Here is a 15,074-nt window from a genome sequence, read left to right as displayed (position 1 = left end):
TTTATAGCATTCAATAATGGTATATATATATTTTTTTGTGTATATATATATATATTAAAAAACAAATATATATATATATAAAGTTACCTTGAAAGGCATTGTCTTTATAATAGGGAAATTAGTTTGGCTGTAATGCTCAAACAACTTGCAAAATAGTAAAACCAACATGACAAAGAATCGTGATAAAATCGTGAATCGTAAAAGTTCAAAAAAAAAATCATGATATGATATTTTTTTCCATATTGCCCATTCCTAGTTTGAAAGTACAGTTCATACACAACTCATTTAGGGTGACATGACTCAACATAAACAGCCTCTTGTGTAATCACAGAGTCATTGAGACAGAGGACATAAATAACTGATGGCAATGTAACTCACTTCCTGTGGCTGTGACTCAAACAGTGCTGAAGTATGCAGGTTTGAACAGAGGACTGATGTCACTTTATAAAGTTTGTGTTGAACTCCGTTGTTAAAGGGGTCATGAAATGAGAAACCAAATTTGCCTTGATCTTTTGGAATATAAGAGGTCTTTGTACCATTAAAACGTCCTGCAAGTTTCATAGCTTAAGACGTCCTCCCCATTATAAACGAGCCATTTATTTAATCAAGCTCTAAATACAGCTCGTTCAGGATTCATGGTAAGAAGTGACGTCACGGTGCGAAGTGACGTTCCAACATTTGCATATGACCGCCTCCAGCACAAGACAACTACGCTCATTTCGTGTCGTTGTCACGCCGCGCGCCTCACAAGTGTTCAGTCGACGGACAGCGAGTGGGTCTGTGTACAGGAAAATTACAATGCCACGCAGATGTGCTCAAACATATAAGGTTTTATCATTGCAAGAGCCATTGCTTTGAATGCATCACTCGCTACTAAACAGTTACGCTCAATCCGCAAATGTTCTGGCTGGGGGTGTTAATAATTGATCCATAGGCACTGTCGTTAGCCAATCATAACAGCGGGCGTTAACACTGAACTCTTAAAGGGGAAACAACCCAAAAACAGACTGTTTGAATCAAAGGATGAGAAACAGGGTGGGAAAATGTCATAATTCACTATATTTTAAAAGTTTTTTTTTTTTTTTTAAACTATAGTAATACTATAATTGCACCTAGGGGACCATAATAATAAAATAAAAAAACCCATGTCATGACACCTTTAAGGCCGATTTTTGTGTTTGTGTTTTTCTGATAAAAAAAATAAATAAACAAACAAATAAATAAATACAAATCTAAATATCTCTAACTATATATAAATCTAACCAAATAATCAAGTGAGATTTTTGAATGCACAAGCAGTCTGATAACAGCCGGTGCTGAGAGGAAACTGAGACAAATTAAATCCAGAAGAACTGTAGCAACGTCTTCAAGAAATTTTAAGAAACCTATCTCCAAAGCTACAGTACTGTGAGAAGTGTATATATATATATATATGTTTTTCTACATATATATACACACACACAGGTGCTGGTCATATAATTAGAATATCATCAAAAAGTTGATTTATTTCATTTATTCCATTTAAAAAGTGAAAATTGTATATTATATTCATTCATTACACACAGACTGATATATTTCAAATGTTTATTTCTTTTAATTTTGATGATTATAACTGACAACTAAGGAAAATCCCAAATTCAGTATCTCAGAAAATAAGAATATTAGTTAAGACCAATACAAAGAAAGGATTTTTAGAAATCTTGGCCAACTGAAAAGTATGAACATGAAAAGTATGAGCATTTACAGCACTCAATACTTAGTTGGGGCTCCTTTTGCCTAAATTACTGCACCAATGCGGCGTGGCATGGAGTCGAGTTTGCTGGCCAATTAAGAACAGGGATACCATGGTCCTTAAACCAGGTACTGGTAGCTTTGGCACTGTGTGCAGGTGCCAAGTCCTGTTGGAAAATTAAATCTGCATCTCCATAAAGTTGGTAAGCAGCAGGAAGCATGAAGTGCTCTTAAACTTCCTGGTATACGGCTGCGTTGACCTTGGACCTCAGAAAACACAGTGGACCAACACCAGCAGATGACATGGCACCCCAAACTGACTATGGAAATTTTACACTGGACCTCAAGCAACGTGGATTGTGTGCCTCTCCTCTCTTCCTCCAGACTCTGGGACCCTGATTTCCAAAGGAAATGCAAAATTTACTTTCATCAGAGAACATAACTTTGGACCACTCAGCAGCAGTCCAGTCCTTTTTGTCTTTAGCACAGGTGAGACGCTTCTGACGCTGTCTGTTGTTCAAGAGTTGCTTGACACAAGGAATGCGACAGCTGAAACCCATGTCTTGCATACATCTGTGCGTAGTGGTTCTTGAAGCACTGACTCCAGCTGCAGTCCAGTTTTTGTGAATCTCCCCCACATTTTTGAATGGGTTTTTTCCACAATCCTCTCCAGGGTGCGATTATCCCTATTGCTTGTACACTTTTTTTCTACGACATCTTTTCCTTCCCTTCGCCTCTCTATTAATGTGCTTGGACACAGAGCTCTGTGAACAGCCAGCCTCTTTTGCAATGACCTTTTGTGTCTTGTCCTCCTTGTGCAAGGTGTCAATGGTCGTCTTTTGGACAACTGTCAAGTCAGCAGTCTTCCCCATGATTGTGTAGCCTACAGAACTAGACTGAGAGACCATTTAAAGACCTTTGCAGGTGTTTTGAGTTAATTAGCTGATTAGAGTGTGGCACCAGGTGTCTTCAATATATAACCTTTTCACAATATTCAAATTTTCTGAGATACTGAATTTGGGATTTTCCTTAGTTGTCAGTTATAATCATCAAAATTAAAAGAAATAAACATTTGAAATATATCAGTCTGTGTGTAATGAATGATTATAATATACAAATATAATATATAAAAGTTTCACTTTTTAAATGGAATTAGTGAAATAAATCAACTTTTTGATGATATTCTAATTATATGACCAGCACCTGTATATATATTTTTAACCCAAACCCTAAGGTTGTGGGTTCTAGTCTCGGGCCGGCAAGACCACGACTGAGGTGCCCTTGAGCACCGCACCCCCAACTGCTCCCCGGACGCCACAGCATAAATGGCTGCCCACTGCTCCGGGTGTGTGTTCACGGACAGTGTGTGTGTGTTCACTGCTGTGTGTGACAGCATAAAAGAGCACTTTGGGATGGCTGTATTAAATGCAGAGCACAAATTCTGAGTATGGGTTACCATACTTGGCTGTATATATATACACACACATGTATATATATATATATATATATATATATCATATATATATCTCATATATAAAAAATGCAGAGCACAAATTCTGAGTATGGGTCACCATACTTGGCTGTATGTCACGTCACAATATACAGTGGTGTAAAAAATTGTTGGCCCCCTTCCTGATTTCTTATGTTTTTTGCATGTTTTTACAACTAATTTAAATATTAGTCAAAGATAACACAAGTGAACACAACATGCAGTTTTTAAATGAAGGTTTTCATTATTAAGGGAAAACAAAATCCAAAACTACATGGCCCTGTGTAAAAAAAAAAGTGTTGCCCCCTAAACCTAATAACTTGTTGGGCCACCCTTAGCAACAACAACTGCAATCAAGTGTTTGCGATAACTTGCAATGAGTCTGTTACAGCACTGTTTTCGAGCATGAACTGCTTTTTTAAGATCATGCCACAGCATCTCTATATGATCCAGGTCAGGACTTTGACTAAACCACTCCAAAGTCTTCATTTTGCTGTTCTTCAGCCATTCAGAGGTGAACTTGTTGGTGTGTTTTGGATCATTGTCCTGCTGCAGAACCCAAGTTCGCTTCAGCTTGAGGTCACGAACAGATGCCCGGACATTCTCCTTCAGGATTTTTTGGTAAACAGCAGAATTGATGTTTCCATTTATCACAGCAAGTCTTCCAGGTCCTGAAGCAGCAAAACAGCCCCAGACCATCACACTACCACCACCATATTTTACTGTTGGTTTGATGTTCTTTTTTCTGAAATGCGGTGTTACTTTTACACCAGACGTAATGGGACACACACCTTCCAAAAAGTTCAACTTTTGTCTCGTCAGTCCACAGAGTATTTTCCCCAAAAGTCTTGGGGATCATCAAGATGTTTTCTGGCAAAACTGAGACAAGCCTTTATGTTATTTTTGCTCAGCAGCGGTTTTCTTGGAACTCTGCCATGCAGACCATTTTTGCCCAGTCTCTTTCTTATGGTGGAGTCATGAACACTGACCTTAACTTAGGCAAGTGAGTCCTGCAGTTCTTTGGATGTAGTTGTGGGTTCTTTTGTGATCTCTTGAATGAATCGTCGTTGTGCTCTTGGGGTAATTTTGGTCGGCCGGCCACTCCTGAGAAGGATCTCCACTGCTCCATGTTTTTGCCATTTGTGAATAATGGCTCTCACTGTGGTTCGCTGGAGTCCCATAGCTTTAGAAATGGCTTTATAACCTTTTCCAGACTGAATAGATCTCAATTACTTTCTTTCTCATTTGTTTCTGAATTTCGTTGGATCTCGGCATGATGTCTAGCTTTTGAGGATCCTTTGGTCTACTTCACTTTGTCAGGCAGGTCCTGTTTAAGAGATTTCTTGATTGTGAACAGGTGTGGCAGTAATCAGGCCTGGGTGTGGCTAGAGAAATTGAACTCCGGTGTGATAAACCACAGTTTTAATAGGGGGGCAAACACTTCTTCACACAGGGCCATGTAGTTTTTGGATTTTGTTTTCCCTTAATAATAAAAACCTTCATTTAAAAACTGCATGTTGTGTTCACTTGTGTTATCTTTGACTAATATTTAAATTTGTTTGATGATCTAAAACATTAAAGTGTGACAAACATGCCAAAAAAAAGAGAAATCAGGAAGGGGGCCAACACTTTTTCACACCACTGTGTGAATATATATACACATATACATACAGAACAAAATTATAAACGTAACACTTTTGTTTTTGCCCCCATTTCTCATGAGCTGAACTCAAAGATCTAAGATTTTTTCTATGTACACAAAAGGCCTTTTTCTCTCAAATATTGTTCACAAATCTGTCTAAATCTGTGTCAGTGAGCACTTCTTTGCCGAGATAATCCATCCACCTCAAAGGTGTGGCATATCAAGATGCTGATTAGCATGATTATTGCACAGGTGTGTCTTAGGCTGGCCACAATAAAAGGCCACTCTAAAAATGTTCATTTTACTGTATTGGGGGGTCCGAAAACCAGTCAGTATCTGGTGTGACCACCATTTGCCTCACGCAGTGCAACACATCTCCTTTACATAGAGTTGATCAGGTCGTTGATTGTGGCCTGTGGAATGTTGGTCCACTCCTCTTCAATGGCTGTGTGAAGTTGCTGGATATTGGCAGGAACTGGAACACGTTGTCGTATACGCCGATCCAGAGCATCCCAAACATGCTCAATGGGTGACATATGTCTGGTAAGTATGCTGGCCATGCAAGAACTGGGATGTTTTCAGCTTCCAGGAATTGTGTACAGATCCTTGCAACATGGGGCCGTGCATTATCATGCTGCAACACAAGGTGATGGTCTTGGATGAATGGCACAACAATGGGCCTCAGGGTCTCGTCACGGTATCTCTGTGCATTCAAAATCCCATCAATAAAATGCACCTGTGTTCGTTGTCCATAACATACGCCTGCCCATACTATAACCCCACCGCCACCATGGGCCACTCGATCCACAACGCTGACATCAGCAAACCGCTTACCCACACGACACCATACATGTGTGTCTGCCATTTGCCCTGTACAATGAAAACCGGGATTCATCCGTGAAAAGAACACCTCTCCAAGGTGCCAGATGCCATCGAATGTGAACATTTGCCCACTCAAGTGGGTTACGACGACGAACTGCAGTCAGGTCGAGACCCCGATGAGGATGACGAGCATGCAGATGAGCTTAACTGAGATGGTTTCTGACAGTTTGTGCAGAAATTATTTGGTTATGCAAACCGATTGTTGCAGCAGCTGTCCGGGTGGCTGGTCTCAGACGATCTTGGAGGTGAAGATGCTGGATGTGGAGGTCCTGGGCTGGTGTGGTTATACGTGGTCTGCGGTTGTGAGGCCAGTTGGATGTACTGCCAAATTCTCTGAAATGCCTTTGGAGACGGCTTATGGTAGAAAAATGAACATTCAATTCACGGGCAACAGCTCTGGTGGACATTCCTGCAGTCAGCATACCAATTGCATGCTCCCTCAAAGCTTGCGACATCTGTGGCCTTGTGCTGTGTGATAAAACTGCACATTTTAGACTGGCCTTTTATTGTGGCCAGCTAAAGGCACACCTGTGCAATAATCATGCTGTCTAATCAGCATCTTGATATGCCACACCTGTGAGGTGGATGGTGCTCACTAAAGGCCCTGGTATACTTCAAACGAAGTTCATTTTCGTTCTTCGTTTGGGGGCAAAAAAAAAGTTTGAAAAGTCTGAGCGACGGTATACTGTTTTCGAACATTCCAACACCCCCGCGCGGCTGGAGTCGGGGTGTAGATTAATGTAAACATGACTTGCGACTCTCGCGCCTATCCCCTAAACACAACAACGATGAAATGAAGTGTAGGCTATCTAGGTGTGAGACGGGCACCAATGGTCAGAATATTATAGACAAAAAAATAATGATTAGCAGCAGTTCAGAGTCAAGTAGCATGTTTGCAAAACAAAAGAACCATAATCAGTCCTTTATGGGAAGTGTGAATGTCTAATAGTCTGTAAAACTTTAGCATGATGTGGGAAAAAAAAATATTGGAGTAAGTTTGTTACTTATATATATATATGATGTATATAATAATAATAATTATCATTTATTATATTAAACTGGATAAATTGTTACACCTTTTTATATTAAGTGTCATGATTTACTTTAGATAAAAACAAACGTTTATTATTGTATGTTCGTTTGGCATTTCATTTATTGTATACCCTTTAAATTCGCTTATTGAAAGAACAACAACAGCAGCAGCAGTATGGTGTAACATTTATCTGAAACATGTATTTGGTAATGCTACCTTATATCTTTACTCTTTCCTTTCATTCTTTTCATGGCTTTGGAAAACTTGTCTCGCATGTTCCTCTGCGTCGCTTTTTGCATAACTCCGGGTTGTCGACACCAAGCTTTGATGCAATTTCTTTCTAGGAATTAATGCTTTCTCTGAATCTTTAAAGTCTCTCCGTGAGCAATCGTACAGGTGCAGATATTTTTGTGCCAGCTCAGGTATTCGACACTCCAGTGTATTCATGTTGCTAGTGACTAGGCCGGAGACATGGTTCTCTCTTGCCTGACCTCCGTTGAATGAGAAACAAACCGGAAAATAAATAAATAAATAAATCACACGTCAAAGAACACACCCACTGATTGCGTAACCGCCACGGACCAACAGAAACTCAAAGGTGTTTAGGAGCCGAAACAAACTCCCCCAGAAAGTTCGCTTCGGCCAGATGTTTCGAACTGCTTGAAGTATATCAGGGCCTTATCACAGATTTAGACAGATTTGTGAACAATATTTGAGAGAAATAGGCCTTTTGTGTACAATGAAAAAGTCTTAGATCTTTGAGTTGAGCTCATGAAAAATGGGGGCAAAAACAAGTGTTGTGTTTATAATTTTTTTCAGGAGCTCAGCTCATGAAAAATGGGGGCAAAAACAAGTGTTGGGTTTATAATATATATATATATATATATATATATAATATATATATATATATATATATATAAATTATAAATTAATTTATTGTTTGGATATTTTACGTTTGATGTTTCTCCTTTTTTATCTCATAATTCTGACTTTGTTTCTTGCAATTCTGGGAAAAAGGCAGCCTAGCAGGGTGGAGGCAGAAAGCTGAAAGCTCTTTACTCACACCACAACATAGAGGAACAAAAGTATATTTATATTTAAACTATGGAAGGATGTCATCTCATCAATTTTTTATCTATAATCATTCAAGCAATGATTACAAAGAATTTAGAGATAAGTAACTGTTTTCTTCTGAGATAAGTAACTCAATCAGTTAATTACCTATTGGCCCAGCTCTTAATCAGCAATATATATAAGGTTTTTGTATGTATGTATGTATGTATGTATATTTATTTATTTATTTATTTATTTTTAAGCCGGCAAGGATTTGATTGAAATGTAAAACAAAGGGTGTTTTTAATGCAAGTCTCAACTGGTTGTGCTCACCATCAGATCTCTTTGGTCTTCCAAGTTTCTAAGAAAGGAGGAGAATTCTTGCAATGATTCATCTGAAATGGCACACATGCAGACAATGAGCAAAGATTTATCTATGCATGACTATTTACATATTTCTCAGCATGTGAGCCACCCGTCTGAAACAAACAGATGAATCACAAACAGTTCATACGTGCAAATCTCACCCACAACACACTAGTAGCCAAGTATTGAAATAAAGGCAAATGTAAGCACATGCGCAAATGAAAATATCAGGAGAAAAAAAAAAACTCACCAATGCACTTCTCATCGTCAGTTTTGTCATCGCCGATGTACTCAAATTTGAACTCACCCAGGCACTGAGCAAACTTCTTCTGGGCCAATGAAAGCTCTGCAAACCAGAGACAAATCAGAGAGTTAAAGCTTTTAAATCCAAAAGCAGATGAGGAATTGCTTTATTTGTGGATGTTTCAGTGTTTCCATTATTTTCATTCAGAAAGGTGTGCCACAGTCACACATTAACCGCTCAAAGGTTTTGGGATCAGTTTGTTTGTTTATTTCAGGGCTGTGATGGTCGCCGTGACAACACGGTGGTCTATTGCCACTGGCGGTAGTGTGCACGTGACGTCACACAATCTATAACAAGCACAATACAAAGCTTTGTATACAAGTGTAATAACAGTAACAGCTGTTGTTTTATTTAGACTATAAGTCTATGTTAATTCACAAATTACCTCAAATGCCATACAGTGTTTCCTTTAGATCATGCTTTAGATTGGCAGGTTTGAGCGCAGGAAAATACAGTTTATTCTGCATTCAGCAAATTAATTTCATGTTGAGCAATGGACCTTGCTGAAAACCAAATAATACATCGCCGATCTGGAGCCATCTCCATTAATGTTACCCATCTGCATTCGTAAAAGTGTCTTCAAGTTCCCGTGATTGCAAATGCCCGGTTGGTCAGGTTTGTATTGGTGAGGCTTTCTCCAAACTGGCCAAATACAAATGAGACAACAGTAAATGGAAGATGCTATTCCACAGAAAGCGCCCGCTTGCTTGGTGGCGGAACATTGAGCCATGTCTACACCGGACAGTTGGGTGTGACGAGACACTAATCCCATAAGACGAGACATGAGACTGGGTTCATGAGAACGAGATGAGACGAGATTTTTAAACTTTTTTAAAGAAATCCTCGATGAAATATATAGGAAAGTTTTGTCTTTTATTCAACTGAAAAACACAAAATGCAAAAAAAATGTAGGTGCATTCTGAAATAAAATTGTACTTTGAAATTAAACATCTATTTTAATACATTTTATGCAGGTATAAACAACATGTAAACACTGCAAAAGGTTTTGCCACAAACTCAACTGACAGGCAAGTAATTAACTGACACAAAAGTATATAGTAAACATAAAAAATAAATAATAAACAACACAAATAATATCCCTTTATAAAGTAGCAGTCAGTCAAGTTTATCATTTAGTAAACTGATTACCACTTTAATAAAAAAAATATATATATATATTTCCATTACATTTTTCTCAACTCCTTTTTAATAGTATTTTCACATCAATTTATTAAAAGTTTAACCAAAAATACATGTTTAGGGCTTTATGAAATGTTATATTTTTTTCTCACCATATTATTTTTTATTATTATTGTTACCAAATTCTGTGTTTTAGCATGTCTAACTATTTGAATGCATAAAACAACTTAATTTATTCATTTTATTTTTTCTTAAAGTAGCCTTGTGATTTTTTCCCCCTCAGAAATTCTGTGTTGTGTATTTACATTTTTCTGGTTATCAAATGAAGGCATAAAACATTAATTTCATCATTTATCTTTTAATTATTGAAATTTAAGCAAACTTTATTTTTTGGCAAACAAAGGGGATTTACTATTAAAATTAAAACATGGAAGTAATGTTGTGTGATTATTCCTTTAAAATAATGTTTGTTTCATTTTAGTAGTAGTAGTAGTAGGCTGTGTACATTCTATTGTCGTTATTTCTTTTTTTATTTTTTTTGTTTGTAGTAGTAGGCTGTGTACATTCTGTTGTGTTTATTTGGTATGTTTAGTTATGGATATTTTTTTTATGATCAAATGGTAAAATGTGGTAAAATGCTCATGAAGTGACTCTCAGAGCAGTACTGGAGATGTTGTTCATGTGTTTACGTCCTCATTCAGTGAGATGGCAGACACTGAAAATCACAGCGAGCGTCACGCGCGCTTCAGTGTGTGTGTGTGTAAACCGCACAATTCATTAACAGAGACAGGCAGAACATGCAGGATTAATATTTAAATCAACTTTTGCGGCTTTATATTTACAGATACTTGTCCATATCGTGATTTGATTTAAGTGTTATGACCTACTTTTGGTTAATTCATTCAAAATTTGAGAAATTCTGTGACATTCCGCATTAAACTGTGAATTCTGTTTTTATGACTAGATAAAGACTTCACTGCGTAATTTTCCCAATTATCATGCAGCCACTTGCCTGATGTGAACATAATATTTTACTTACCTTACATTACATACCACTGGTGAAAGGGCCAGTGTAATGAAAATACAGTGGTGTGAAAAAGTGTTGGCTGCTTTCTTTCTTTCTTTCTTTTATTTTTTATTTTTTTGCATGTTTGTCACACTTTAATGTTTCAGATCAAATTAATTTAAATATTAGTCAAAGATAACAAGTAAACACAACCTGCAGTTTTTAAATGAAGGTTTTCATTATTAATGGAAAACAAAATCCAAAACTACATGGCCCTGTGTGTAAAAGTAAAGTTTTTTGAAAAATAAATATAATAACTGGTTGGGCCACCCTTAGCAGCAACAACTGCAATCAAGCATTTGCGATAACTTGCAATGAGTCTGTTACAGCGCTGTGAAGGAATTTTGGTCCACTCATCTATGCAGAATTGTTGTAATTCAGACACATTGGAGGGTTTTCAAGCAAAAAAACCCCCGCCTTTTTAAGATCATGCCACAGCATCTCAATAGGATTCAGGTCAGGACATTGACTAGGCCACTCCAAAGTCTTCAATTTGTTTTTCTTCAGCCATTCAGAGGTGAATTGTTGGTGTGTTTTGGATCATTGTCCTGCTGCAGAACCCAAGTTCGCTTCAGCTTGAGGTCACGAACAGATGGCCGGACATTCTCCTTCAGGATTTTTTGGTAAACAGCAGAATTCATGGTTCCATTTATAACAGCAAGTCTTCCAGGTCCTGAAGCAGCAAAACAGCCCCAGACCATCACAATACCACCACATTTTAACTGTTGTTATGATGTTCTTTTTCTGAAATGCGGTGTTACTTTTACGCCAGACGTAATGGGACACACACCTGCCAAAAAGTTTAACTTCTGTCTCGTCAGTCCACAGAGTATTTTCCCAAAAGTCTTGGGGATCATCAAGATGTTTTCTGGCAAAACTGAGACAAGCCTTTATGTTTTTTTTGCTCAGCAGCGGTTTTCGTCTTCGAACTCTGCCATGCAGACCATTTTGCCCAGTCTCTTTCTTATGATGGAGTCATGAACACTGACCTTAACTGAGGCAAGTGAGGCCTGCAGTTCTTTGGATGTTGTTGTGGGGTCTTTTGTGACCTCTTGTGTTGGTGTTATGTGTGCTCTTGGGGTAATTTTGGTCAGCCGGCCACTCCTGGGTAGGTTCTCCACTGCTCCATGTTTATTCCATTTGTGAATAATGGCTCTCACTGTGGTTCGCTGGAGTCCCAAAGCTTTAGAAATGGCTTTATAACCTTTTCCAGACTGATAGATCTCAATTACTTTCTTTTCTCATTTGTTTCTGAATTTCGTTGGATCTCGGCATGATGTCTAGCTTTTGAGGATCTTTTGGTCTACTTCACTTTGTCAGGCAGGTCCTGTTTAAGAGATTTCTTGATTGTGAACAGGTGTGGCAGTAATCAGGCCTGGGTGTGGCTAGAGAAATTGAACTCAGGTGTGATAAACCAAAGTTTTAACATAGGGGCAAACACTTCTTCACACTTTTTGATTTTGGATTTTGTTTTCCCTTAATAATAAAAACCTTCATTTAAAAACTGCATGTTGTGTTTACTTGTGTTATCTTTGACTAATATTTAAATTTGTTTGATGATCTGAAACATTTAAGTGTGACAAAGGTCATGCACGAGGATATCATCACCTTCACGAGATCTAGTCACAACCCTAATATAACAACACCGCACCATCGACGGTAGTTGGTCCTTTAGCACCGCGGTGGTAAAAATCTGCCATGTCACAGCCCTAGTTTATTTATTTATTTATTAAATTAATAATTTTATTCAGCAAGCAAACAATGATCAAAAGTGACAGCAAGAACACACAAAATATTTCTTTTTTTATATAAATGCTTTTCTTTTTAAAAATCTTTTCATTAATGAATATTTCCATAAAAATATTAAGCAACACAACTGTTTTCAACACTGATAATAATAAGAAATGTTAGCAGCAAATCAGCATATAAAATGATTTCTGAAGGATCAATGAAGATTGGATTGGACTGTTAAAAATTCAGCCATTACAAGAATAATAACCTTTTACTACATATCAAAACAGTTATTTTAAATTGTAAGAATAATACTGTTTTACTGTATCTGTCATCAAATAAATGCAGCCTTGTTGAACCTAAGAGACTTCTTACAAAAACACAAAAAAAAGTAACAACCCTAAACTTCTGAATGGTAATGTAAGTAAACCAAGCCGTGAAGTGACCTTAAACATTGAAGACAAACACAATCCTTTTGTTGTATCTTACTGGAAATATTTGGAAGACATAGCCCTCTATTCAGGAGCACAGAAAAGAATTCCCCAAGAAAAGCTTAACAATTCATACAGTAAATATGAGTTGAAAATGAAAGTTACGCTCTGCAAACATCCTGCAGGATTCCCATGTTGCCAAGATCAACCTGAAGGAGCAGGTGTTGCTAGTAGATATCAAGAATTTCCCCTTGATCTGGAAAACCCAATAAAAAATAAAATAAAAATAAAAATAAATAAAAAAAAGAGGTGGTACTTTTCCTGGAACATGAGGCTGGGAGTGGATTTTTGAATCAGAGGGAGCAGATTTCAGTCTGTGGATTCCCAAAGGATGATCCCGATATAAGTGAACTCTCACTGGGGTCCGTGGGACAGAGTGCTGGGATATTTTAGGATGAACACTATGAGCGGTATCCAGCACTGCAGTGTTGTAAACATTGACAGCTGGGCCTGTCCGTGTGAAATGAGCTGGCACCACATTACCTATCACATCTTTTCCTGCTTACTATGTTGGCGTTTCCCCCTCGGTAGAAATCATGATCGGGGCCACTCCGAAAGGGCACTTTAGTATCTGTGATTAAAGGGGCAGGGCCCCCTAAATACACAACCCCCAGCCCCCCAAACCCCCCAGCCCCCCCCACCCCCACCGCCATGCATGCCACTGACGGTAAACACAGTGCTCTATGGCAGGACTAAGTCTCTAAATTTTGGACTCCAAACATGCATCTCTATGTGACATTCAGTATGTCTTGTAAGAAAGATACATTGATGGCTTAGTTTACTTGCTAAAAAGTGAAAACTTTGGGCCTGGATCTTGATTGTGCTCTGATAATTGGTGGCATCTGCTCAATGGATGGATACCTAGATAAAAATTAAGCTCAGTATGAGGTATCAGCCTTGACAGAAACTTTTACACAACAGCCATCCACCCATCTGTAAAAATAACATCAGTCCTACAATGTCTCTGATATCAGATTTACTGTACACAGAGGAGGCTAAACAGCTAATTCTAGTGGGCATTAGGAAGGGCAAATGGCAGCCAGTGGGCACTGAATTAAATCAACGCATTGTTTGTTGAGCTTCTGTTCCTTCAGCAAGACTCAAAATAGAAGTGACAGGAAACAGTATTCTTTCCTTTCTTCCGCATGTGTGTGAGGTAGGCATCACTCTGTAAACATGAAGACGTGGCTGTAGAAGTTGCCACATGCTACAACATGCAATACGTGGTGAAATCCAAAACTAAATGTGCCAAGGAGAATGTAAGCAGATCAGATTGTGGCTCAATGGAAATCGAAAATCTAAAAGTTATATGACATTATAAATACGTCAACATAAATTATAATTTTTATACAACTATACATAAACAGGGCTTGCAAAAAAAAATAAAAAATCCCTGGCAGCCCTTGGGGCAGGCACTTGTCAGATTCAGATACAGTTTTTCACAAAAAAACAAAACAAACAAAAAAACTTGTAAAATGATAAACATCACATTTCAGCCTTTAAACCCTTTTTAAGAAAACAGATTAGTCAAACTTATACATTATTATATTAATTTAAAACATATACACCATACTTGTCTTAAAGGGATTAAGCATGGGCCGGTATGAGATTTTGATGGTATGATAACCTTAAGCAAAATATCACGGTTTCATGGTATCACGGTATTGTTGTTATAGCTCTGAAATGTGTTATTTTTAAATGACTGGGTAAAAAAAAAAAAAAAAAAAAAAAAAAAAAAAAAAAAAAAAAAAAATCCACTGGACAATATATATTTTGTTTTTGAGCAACATACAGAATATTAGAAACAGTCAAATTAGTTTATTTTTTTTATTTGTTTCCTAAAAATAAAAAAAATAAAAACTGACATCTTTATTTAACCTAAATCTTTAATTACAGTTATTTAATATTAGTTTTAAAATTCATATACATACCATTTAATATCATTTAGTTATATAATAATAATCATACACATAATTTGATTTAATAATTACCCAATCTGAAGCAAAAACAGAATGTTCTGACAAACTTTGTGAAATTATACTACATGCCTGAACGAAACAAACAGCAGAAGCTCTGAATGAGATGCAGATTCACTTTCTGAGAGCAGGAGGCGCCTCTGGAACACCAGATACAGAGCTACGCTGTG

General features: G+C 37.5%; 1 protein-coding gene across 2 annotated transcripts in view; it reads right to left on the bottom strand.

Moving 5' to 3' along the window:
* The window catches only part of arhgap10 (Rho GTPase activating protein 10), a 73,529-nt gene that overhangs the window by 40,643 nt on the left and 17,812 nt on the right, over window positions 1-15,074 (bottom strand). For both annotated transcript variants that reach the window (XM_042716519.1, XM_042716520.1), the window contains exons 2-3: window positions 8,447-8,542; window positions 8,164-8,225 (exon numbers count right to left, since the gene is read on the bottom strand). In XM_042716519.1, coding sequence (XP_042572453.1) covers window positions 8,164-8,225; window positions 8,447-8,542 — 158 coding nt within the window. The remainder of the gene's footprint in view (window positions 1-8,163; window positions 8,226-8,446; window positions 8,543-15,074) is intronic.

The sequence above is a fragment of the Cyprinus carpio genome, chromosome B1 (genome assembly GCF_018340385.1).
Source record: "Cyprinus carpio isolate SPL01 chromosome B1, ASM1834038v1, whole genome shotgun sequence".
Lineage (NCBI taxonomy): Eukaryota > Metazoa > Chordata > Actinopteri > Cypriniformes > Cyprinidae > Cyprinus > Cyprinus carpio.
The sequence above is the reverse complement of the archived record's forward strand: the minus strand, read 5'-3'. Positions and strand labels throughout refer to the sequence as shown.